The 11197-nt window shown below is 41.6% G+C and overlaps 1 protein-coding gene across 2 annotated transcripts in view; it reads right to left on the reverse strand.

The window, feature by feature from the left end:
* TRAK1 (trafficking kinesin protein 1) overlaps positions 1–9753 on the reverse strand; it is a 74110-nt gene extending 64357 nt beyond the window's left edge. For both annotated transcript variants that reach the window (XM_065398585.1, XM_065398584.1), the window contains exon 1: positions 9690–9753. In XM_065398585.1, the coding sequence (XP_065254657.1) occupies positions 9690–9753 (64 nt within the window). The remainder of the gene's footprint in view (positions 1–9689) is intronic.
* Positions 9754–11197: the final 1444 nt, after the last annotated feature.

Raw genomic sequence — 11197 nt, forward strand, 5'->3', positions numbered from 1 at the left:
ATTTACCAAGTTCTGATTCTGCAAAACTTACTGTTCTACAGAGCAGTACTGGGATAGCAAGTGTTCAAAAATTACAAGTCAGATTCCCAGAAAATCATGATTGGCCCCAAAATGATGAGATGATTTTTAAATAAGAAGTCTGGGGTTTATTTTATTTGCCTTCTGGTTTCTGAACCTTTAGGGTATACTTTCCTCATGTTTTCAAGCTTAACTCAACAAACATGAAGACTAGATTCCCCCCCCCCCCAAATGAAAGCTGGGATTCTTAAATATTTTGCTTCTGTCAGCTGGTGCTTTAAGAAAAAACATCAAATATCATGAGACTCACAATAAAATTCATGAAAGTTGGTAAGACTGATGCAGTGTTTATTACGGTCAGTATCTCCTTTCAATTCAAGGGGACTACTCACAGACCGAGAGCTGTGCTTGCTAGTGTTTTCAGGATAGAGCCAGAAGTCAAGCATTCCAAGCCCGTGTGTAATATCCTTCTCAGTTAATCTAGTTTGTAGCTGACAAATCATTTACTTTGGCCTTTGTTCACTGAAACAGGTGCACGTTGGAGTGTGTATACAGCGGGGCCCCATCCTGCAACCCCTCCATATTCATTACTCCCACAGATTTCAGTTATCATTTCATGCATAGTAGGCTTACAAGCTGGACACCCAGTTCTGATTCTTTAGCAGAGGTTTAGGACATTTGCAGGAGCTCTTTTATGAGAGGGGTTGCACCCACATATTTGAAATACTTGCTGGCACTACCACACCAGAATATATCAAGTTGACAGTGTTAATTTACCAGACAGATTTTAATTTTTATCTCTAGATAGAGAATGTTGTTTAAAAAAAAAAAAAAAAAAGCAGCCAAATCATTAATACTCTTCCAAAAATGGGAATGTCAAAGTGATCTTGTTAAATTTGTAGGGGGGGAAACCCAACATCAACCTACCCTAACATTTGTCTCATATTTGAGCTTCTACCACCACACCTGCAATCTTGTTGCAAGCAGGGGGGAAAACACCACACCTGCTCAACTTAGTGTGTGTCATTGTGAAAACAAACTGCTGGACGTGCATAGGTGCTGGCATGTTTACTTTGAGTCACATATTAAGTCTGATAAAACAAGGGATCCTGAGAGCAAGAAAGAATTTTAATGACTACTAAAATAGCATGACATTGTGGCCTCTTTTGATAGTATCATTAAAACAGTGCTGTTCTGCTTCAGTCATTATTAACAGGCATGGGGTATTTGCACTGTAAAAATTAGAGACGTGTTTGGAAGATGGGACTGGGGAGAGCAAAGGCTTGCTGACCTAAGATGCAATGATAGGATTTACAAAAGGTAGGTGGAGTGTCTGAACACACATACTTATCAGGCAAGGCTGAAGAAGAGGGTTTCAAATACAACCAGTGACCACAGTATTGAAGACATTACAAACAACTATAGGTCAACATACAAGTACACAGAGCAGATTTATTATGATCAGGTTTGCTCAATGCAGCACAATGAACAAGCTGACAGAGAGGGAGAAGCTCAAGAGAGTTGGAAGGCTCAAGAGAGTCACAATATATCAAACTTGCTGGTCACAAAGGCACGCATTTCTCTTGTAAAGCTATATCTCTGAACAAACTGCGCCACTAAAGAGAAACAAATCAGCAGCTACAAACTATGTCTGAAAGGGTTTGATCAAAAGTGTTGGCAACATCCTCACCTTGACTCACTGTTTACAAATAAATTGTAATGTATTAATGACCTAGCAACCTCCTCCTCTTTATCAGCAGCATCTAGTTTTGTGTACACACACCACCACAATGAACTCTAATGATAACCATGCTATTTTAAGAGGAAAGGATTTCTCCACACACATTAGTTTTACAACACTAGCTACAGGTGCAATAATATCCCCTGGGTTTTAAGCCTGCTTGCTTAAAGATGGTGTTTCCTGATTTTCACTCACTGACTCACTAGAGGATTTAAATAGAGATCTAGAGTCTAGCAATGAAGACATTGGGCAGTTTAGATCTCTATACATTTCACATACCTTTTCAAAAGCCACACACAGATTTGTCTACCTACTGCATTATTGTTATTACTTCCATTATTTTTATGATCATAGCTTCTAGGAGCCCCAATCAGGGAACCCTTCAGCTAGGGGCTGTACAAACATAGAAGATACAGACAGTCCCTGCCTCAAGGAATTTATAATCTAAGTGTAAGACAAAAGGCAACAGCTGGATACAAACAGATGACAGAATACAAGGGGGGAAAAATGAGAAAATTATGGTCAATATGATAAGCAATGGTCTCATCACACGAGCAGCCTAGCCGTTGTCAATTTTTTTTGTAGGCATCACAGTAAAGGAGAGTTTTGATGAGGGATTTGAAGAAGGATAATGAGCTAGCTTTCTGAATGTTTACAGGGAGTTCCTCCCAAGTGTGATGGGCAACATGGGAGATAGCACGAAGGTGATATGTTTGAAAATTTAACAAGTGGGTGATGGAGGTTGGCATGATGGGCTGATCAGAGACAGGAACTGACATCTTGATAGTGAATGATGGGTAATAGATAAGGTGGGGAAAGCCCAACAAGGACATTGAAAGAGAATTAGCTTCTGTTTGATGTGATAGAGAAGGGGGAGCCTGTGGACAGATGAAAAGATGGGTCACATGGTCAAAACAACAGGCTCAGGGAAAAAAAAATCTTTGCAGCAGCATTCTGAATGCATAAGAGTGGGGCAAGACTGCATTTCTCAAGGCCAGAGAGAAAGATGTTATAATAATCAAGACGTGATACGATATGAGCCTGGATGAGCATTTTATCTGCATGCCTGGATAGAAAAAGCTGCATCTTAGAGATGTTATATAGTAAGAATCAGCAAGATTTACACATAACCTGGCTATGAGGTCCTAGAGAGAGGTCCATGTCAAAGATGTCACTCAGGCCTGTACCCTGGATGTCAACAAGGATGGTAGTGTTGTCCACAATGACCAACAAAGGAAGAAGCAGGGAGGCTTGACAGGAGTGGGGGAAGGCGAGAGAGAGATTAGGAGCTCTGTTTCAGCCGTGCTGAACTTGAGCTGAGGGCTAGATATCCAGAAGGAGATATCAGTGACAGGCTGAAATTTTAGTCTGGATAGAGGGAGAGAGGTCTGGAGCAGAGAGGTAGATCTGAGAGTCATCTGCATATAGAAAGTAGTTGAATTCGTTTACACGAACGCAATTGCCCAGAGATGAAGTGTACAGAGAGAAGAGAAGGGGACCAAGGACAGAGCCCAGTGGAACTCCACAGAAAGTTGGAAGGGGGATGAGGAGGACTTTAAAATGGTTAAAAAGTGAATTTTGAGTAGTGTATCCATCTCAATGAACCTTAGTTCTATCTTTCACAATGGAAAGGAACAGTATAAAGGTTTGTAAATCCTTTTCCACATGTACCTATGATGATGTTTTTAGAAAAAAGTTATGAAATAAACTGGTAACTAAGTAAAGTGTGGGTACATGAAGATATCCCTGCCAACCCTCAACTCTGGGTCACCCCCAACATCCTCTTCTTTTGCTCCTGCTCTCTTACTGTGCAATGTCTCTGATGGAAATCCCATAGTCAGGCTAACTTCCTCCACTACAAATTCATTCCCTCCTCTTTCAGTACTTCCATCTGCCTAATTAAACAACTCTACATTCTCAAACTTAGTGAATAACATGCCCACAATCCCAGTGTCTTCTTTTTTATTTTTTTATTTTTTTTAAACACTCACTACTCAAACCCTCCTCTCTCCTGCCTCTATTTCTCTATCTGTGCAGGATCTCACCCATTTCTTCCAACAGAAAATTGAGAAAATACAATGTGACCTTTCCCCTCCCCTTGGCTTGCTTTTCCTTCCCCTCCTACAACACTATCGTCCTTCTCCCCTATCATAGACATTTCCCTCTGCTCTTCTCCTCTAACCCCTCTGTTTCCTCTAGTGACCCCAGCCCATCTCCTGCTCTCCCTCGCACCCACACTCATCCCCTCCCTTATTCTTCTCCTTAAGCTCTCCTCTTTGTCTGGCTCTTTCCCCCTTACAATACAAGCAAGCTTTAGTCGCTACCATCTTAAAGTAACCTACCTTTGACACCACTTACTTCTCCAGCTACCACCCCATTTCCCTTCCATTTCTAGACTCATTGAACATGCTATTTACAATAGCTGTCTGGAATTCCACTCTTCAATTCCATCCTAGATCCTCTCCGCTCTGGCGTCCACCCCCCACACTCCATTGAAACTAGGCTCACCAAAGTTTCAAATGACCTCTTCCCAGCCAAACCTCAGAACCAGTACTCCATCCTCATGCTCCTTGACCTGTCAGTTATCTTCAACCCAGTCAACCATACTCCTGTTATTGAAATCTTGTCCTCCTTTGTCTTTCATGACTCTCTCCTCTCCTGGGTTTCCTCCAACCTCTGTAAATGCTCGTACCCTTTGGAGGATTCTCCTCATACCCCCCGCCAAGTTTCTGGGTGGGTTCCACAGGGTTCTGTCCTTGGTCCCCTTTTCTTCTCTCTGTTTACCTCATCTCTGGGAAATCTCACCCATGTAAACAAATTCAACTACTATCTCTATGTAGATGGATCACAGATTTCTTTCCTACTGAATTGCCCATTCTCCCCCTTTCATCCACATACCATACCTGCAATTTTAAAAAATAAATCTGTGCAACATAACTGTGTATTTGATTAATGCCAACTTACATGACGATTCCCGTTTCCACATATTATATAAGCATCTAGTCATTATTCACAATGAAAGCATTTCTAAAAATACAGCTCAATATGTCTTTTGTTTACAATATTTTCAGTTAACCGAAGTACTGGACTGAAACATGGATGATTTGAGCTTGGGGTATGATAAAGAGAAAGTAAGATTTTATTGTATAATCCTCCTCACTGTTACCAAAAATATACTCAGCAAAAGCCGTTATGTAAGAGATTATTTCAAAATCCCAACCATTTACAAATCTTTCAGGACTCTGTGACAAGTTTGAGGGCTTGTTTGTTTGGGGGTTTCTTGCAGCAGGTGTTCAAAGGCAATAGTATATTTCACAAGCAGAGATGATCAGTATTATGCCCATCGAGTTGAACTACAGGTGAGGTAAGAGAAGTGTAAGGACTGCATTTGCTGAACTCAATCAACCAAACGATGAGCAATTTCTTTTTTGTATCATCAATGTAATGTTTTAGGGCATTGTCTGCAGAAAGCAAAATAAGAAGTCTTAGCAGTATAGTAAAAGGAAAACATTTACAAATATTAAAAGAAGATCTAGGACTTCACATCTTTGACAGAGGAAAAGAGGGTGGTATATTCACTTGTACTAGACAATGGTTATGTAAACCTCTTCTTGAGAGGTCTGATTTTTAGTTGCATTGTATTATAGATTAGATTACTTTTATCTCATCCATAAGACAAGACAAAGTGGTGTCTTTAAGAAGTGTTGTAAAATATTTATAAAATTTCAGTTTCCTATTGTACCGTGTTTTTAAAGGTACTGTGTCCAAACACATCCAAAAATATTTTTCATCCATCTTCCTCTACATTTTTTAAATGGAAAAAACGGACTTAATTTCAGACCCAAATTCATATATCAATATGGAACCCTGAAGAACCTGCTCCCCTCTACCAGTACAGGAACAGCTAAAGCCTGCAAGACCCATTAAGTCCTAAGAGGTCACCACTAACCTAAGGAACTGAGATAGGACTGACAGTACCTCCCAGCAAACAACCGGATCATGATGGACAATCACTCTACTTGTTGGAAGGAAGCATGCCTCGTGTCAGGGACAGACTACACCCTTCAATACTGAAAAGGCAGCCAGAGTTCCCCCCATGCTTACAAAAACACTGTCTCTTAAGCCTAGCAGACCCTGAGAAGCCCAGGTCATCCACACAGAGGGCCTGTACCGACTTACTGGCTCTGGTCCCCAAAGCCTCCTCTCTGGCTTTCCCAGCAGCCCAACTCCATTGGAACTGGACACTTTCAACAACCACTGCACCATGTTTCTGTCTGCACACGCTGACTGACCTACTGCTTTTACAAGCAATTCCCAAAATTGCTAAATTAAAGGATTTAAAGAAAAATTGTCCCCCTTCTATTTAAGTTTTACTTTCAGTTTCCCCTTTTGTCTGTGTGGGTTTAGCAAAAGGGGAAAGAAAAGCATGTTATAAAAACTGAAAAACGTGATTTGTTCAGCAACAGAAACCAGCCAGGTATTTCAGGGACACGTGTTCCACTCTGAACTACATATAATTCATTTTGTTTAAATGACTGGATTTGAAATGACTGTGTCCCTTTAAATGTTTTCTTCCACTCACTCCAAAATCTTAAATATAATTGCTTCCCTATAGATTTGTACATGTTTATTGTTAGTTCAACCCATTTTCTGACAGACGTACAGGAAATATCAATAATTCATCTCACTTTTAGATTTTTAATGATCAAAAACATCTTAAAATTGTTAGAGCAACGGATTCAAGAAAGTGGAACCATATGATGGCAAGAGTGAACATTTCTATTTTCCTATCCCCATAAAACAAGTTAGTAACTTCGTTGTAAAAACACTGCTAACATTTGGAGCCTTCTATACACAGCTATATTTTCTTTCATTTAAGGAGAAATGAAAAGTCCACCACGGTCTGTCAAATACACAATCTTCCAGAACTGGACTAAAGCATCTTCCAGAAAGGCAGAGAATGGAGACCTCTCACTATTACAAAGTTTTGTGCCTTGCTTCTAATTTGAATTTGTCTGGCTTTTGGTCAGCTCCACATTAGAAGTATCTTGTCAGTATACTAATATCAATTAGGAATGTGATTATGCTACTGAATACTGAAAGAATATTAGTTACCGCTCTTTCCTACCTTAGAATTTTACATCCTGCTTTAAAAAAATCATTAGAAATTAGAATTATCTCAGGTATTTGAAAACAAACAAAGGGGCCGGGAATTGTAATTGTAAGGGTGGGAATTGTCCTAAGCAGAAGGCTTACCTTAAAACGGTGATGGTTTACTTTAAAATGCTGTACCCAGGACATATTTTTAAGTAGTGCCATGGGAACCTGGAGCATATAGATAGGTGCCCTTCATTTATTTTAATTTATAGAAAAGGATAAAGGGCTGCAAAAATTTGGCCATCAGTTTATCTTATTTTCCACATTAAAATTCAAATCCTGGAAGGAGCACAAATGGATGGAGCCCTGTGCTCACATGGTACCGCACTGAAGTCTGGGTCTTCCCCCGGTGGTGCTCTTTGCAGGACCAGGGCCTAAGTGATGGTTACCCCACTGAGCCTGTGCCCTAAATTAGGGTTGCCAGGCATTCGGTTTTTGACTGGAACGCCCAGTCCAAAAGGGGCCCTGCCGGTTCTGGTTGACACCGCCGACGGGATTGTTAAAAGTCCGGTCAGCGGCACAGCGGGGGTCTAGGGCTAAGGCAGCCTCCATGCCTGCCCTAGCTTAGCGCGGGGCTCCCAGGAAGCGGTTGCCAGGTCCCTGCAGCCCCATGGTACATAGGCGGCCAGGGAGGCACAGATGCGCCATGGGGCTGCAGGGACCTAGCAGCCGCTTCCAGGGAGCCGCAGTAAGCGCCGCCGGGACCCTGCACCCGGAACCCTCTCCCACACCCCAACCACTGCCCCAGCCCAGAGTCCTCTCCTGCACCCAAACTCCCTCCCGAAGCCCCCCCCCCCAACATCGCAACTCCCTGCCCCAGCCCCCTCCTGCATCCCAAACCCCTCAACCCAGAGTCTATACCTCCAGCCGGAGTCTGCACCCCTCCCGCACTCTGAACACCTTGGTCCCAGCCCAGAGCCCTCTCCTGCACCCCGAGGCAGTGTTTCACCCCTCCCCCCCCACCCCAACCCTCTGCCCCAGCCGGAGCCCTCACCTCAACCCCCTGCCCCAGCCTGGTGAAAGTGAGTGAGGGTGGGGGAAGAGCGAGCAACTGAGGGAGGGGGGGATGGAGCAAGCGGGGACAGGGCCTTGGAGAAGGGGCAGGGCATAGATGGGGACTTGGGGAAGGGGCAGGGCAGGGGTGTTTGGTTTTGTGCGATTAGAAAGTTGGCAACCCTACTCTAAATACGTCACACACTGCATAAAAATTAAGCGTACCACTTACTTATTAAGTAGCTCTCATAGCTCTGATACTCATTCATGCCACATTCTTGCACACACTGCCATTTTGACATGGTTGACATTAACCACAAGAAGAATCATGGAATACATTTACCACTTCTGTTCCCCAAAATCAAACAAGGTCTCTCTGTATTTACCGCAGAAATCAACACTCTCTCTTTTTAATGGCTATATGACTGTGCTAATTCTTAAGCTTCCTAAACTGGGCCAACTCATCAGTCTGTTACATCAATCAGATTAATCAGATGCTGCAGCATTTACCAGGGTTATAACTAGAGGACACAGTTACATAATAAGAGTCAATCCAACTGAAAAATGGTCCAACTAAACAATCCCTCTCAAATAGGTATATGGATATGTCACACACACTAAATACATACAGAGAAATATTCATTTAAAAATAGAAGTTCTCCAAGTTCAGAAGCACGTGAGTCTAGGGCCACTTTATACAACACAACATAGAAAAACAAATTAAGCACGTATGTGTGCTATTGTAATGCCAATCACAACACTTCAGGTGAACAAAAAGCTCATATTTTGACTTATAAACACATTGTTCATGTCCTCTATCAGTCTCTCTGATGCTATCACAAAAAGCACCATGGAGCATTTTGGTGTCCAACACACATTCTCTCCCCACCACTGCCTTTTGTCCTTAGTCTCATGCCCTGGTGATCTAGGACTTGCCTTGCTCACAAAAATTCCAATACAGTACAAGATCGTGACAGGGTGATAGTCTGAACACTACATTTTGTTTTAAGAGTTCCACCTGGGTGCTATAGATGGATGAGGGAGTTTGAATTTCCCAGTAAACAGTCAATGCAATTTTGGGCTTTTCTCCTCCACCCTCCCCATACACCCTCTATCACGAGACTCATGAGCGCATTCAGCATTGTGATAAAGCAATCACCACCTCAGCAAATGGCAGAAAGCTCACAAGGAGCTCTAGGGAACTTGCTTGCCAGAGTTTGCAATTTGGCAGTTGTAGCGGCTAGTTTGCTGCAGCTCTAAGAAACAGAGATTTTATACATAAAATGTTCTCTATAAATGTATCTATGAAAATACACACACACACACACACACACACACACACACACACACACACACACACAGTACATTATGTTATAGAAAAACATGTACATATTAGAGGTTCTTCCATGCCTCTATAATGCACAAGCATTCTTGTACACACAAAATATAATTCAGTGCAACATTCATTATAGCAAGGTTATTGCAATTTTAGCTTGGTTCTTAATATTTATACAGTTAGCACTTCTCTGTTATTTGCTTCTGCTGAGGAAGAGATTGTACAGTAATTATGTACATCTGCCACTCCCACTGAAAAAGAGAAAGCCTTACAGCAGTCTCCTGGAGCATGCTTCCAACAGATGCTGAGATGTTACAGGCCAGACATCTCTGCTGCACCAAAGCACTGCCTTTTTCTTCAGTTTCTTTTCAAAAGGGTACAAGACCCATGCATTGGTCTTACAAACTACAAATACTGCATCAACAGATTACAAACCAGAATTACCATCCGTGCAGTCTTCATAATACCAGTCTAGTTCATAGTAATCCGCTTCAATAAATTTCTGCATAGTCAGTATCCTTCAGCAATGTAGAAGATATTTCACTGTGTTGCTGAGGTCAAGTGAAATGCAACCATGCCTCCCTGCCTTTGCAAAAAACCGAAGTGCAAAGACACTGACAGAATGATGAAAATGAGCTGCACATTTTCAATGAGAGGCTGGAGCCAAAATAAGAGGGGTGGGGGAGAAAGAAAAGGGGGGGGGGAGAAAGGGTGTAGGAGAGAGATTTCTAAAGCAGATGCCCTAGCAGCTGCTCTAATAAAGAAGCTCTGCACAGGAGCCTTGGATGGGAGTTAACAAAATCATCCTATCAAAAGGCTCGTATACTGACGTTAGAGACACACACCACCACTTGGCTGTTTCTAACTCATTCCTTTCCTCCCCGGTCCTCACATACCTTTCAGTCTAACATGTTGCCATGGAGACTGGCTGGCTCTGAAAGAGATGCCGAGACGGAGGAAATGTATTCTGCGGTTTCTGGCTTCACAAAGATAATGGGTGTCTCACAAAAAAGAAAGAAAAAAATTCCCCCAGAGAAAAAAAAAAGCTCTTTAGTAGAATACAAACATCCCTTTTTTCTGTTTTGCAATATCATAATCTTGCGATCCTTTGTGCCTTAATAATCCAGTGCCTTAATAATGTAAATCAAGTGCATTACCACCTCCCATCATGTGTTAGAAGCTCTCCCCCACCCAAGTGGAAAATGAAGCTACATTACTATTTTGCGCTGTTATAGTAGTTAAGCACTAATTTTGCAAAAAGAAAATGTCTACATTAAAGATGAAAGAGTGGAACTAGAAAACCAGACAGTAACGTATTCCCCCCATTGGATAAGCTCATCTACTTTTGCCCTCTGCCTTCTCAGCGAACCAGTGACCTATTTTTCAAATATCTACGCTCTGTGGCAGAAAACAAGGGATTATGGCAAGCTATAGCCATTCTGTATAGCTAAACATGCTTAACTAGTTACACACAACTGCTCAGTATTTTTCATTTCCAAAATATCTGGTGTGGAGAAGGATACACTTTCAGGTACTTCAATAGGCTGGATTTAAACTACTAGAATTATAAAATACTTCTTTGTGGAATAGAATTTTAATAAATTAGTATTTATAACAATATTCAGGAAGTCAATTAAATCTGCAACGGGGGGAGGGGAGAGGTAAAAGTTATTACAGTGCTCAGACATCCATCCTGTTCTTATATTCCACACACATTCTCCTTTCCCCATCTTTTATGGACTCCAGTGGGTTCTTTACAAAAGATTTCTGAGATTTGGAATGATATATTCTAGTTACAATACATCTTTTGTACATGACTAGCACAATGGGGCACTGGTCTGTAACTGGACCCCTAGACTATATTACAATAGAAATTAATATTAATATCATTACCATTATACTAAAACATATATTTTCCTCTATCTAGTTATTAACTCCCATGACCACAGTGT

Source organism: Emys orbicularis, chromosome 2 (assembly GCF_028017835.1).
Source record: "Emys orbicularis isolate rEmyOrb1 chromosome 2, rEmyOrb1.hap1, whole genome shotgun sequence".
Taxonomy (NCBI): domain Eukaryota; kingdom Metazoa; phylum Chordata; order Testudines; family Emydidae; genus Emys; species Emys orbicularis.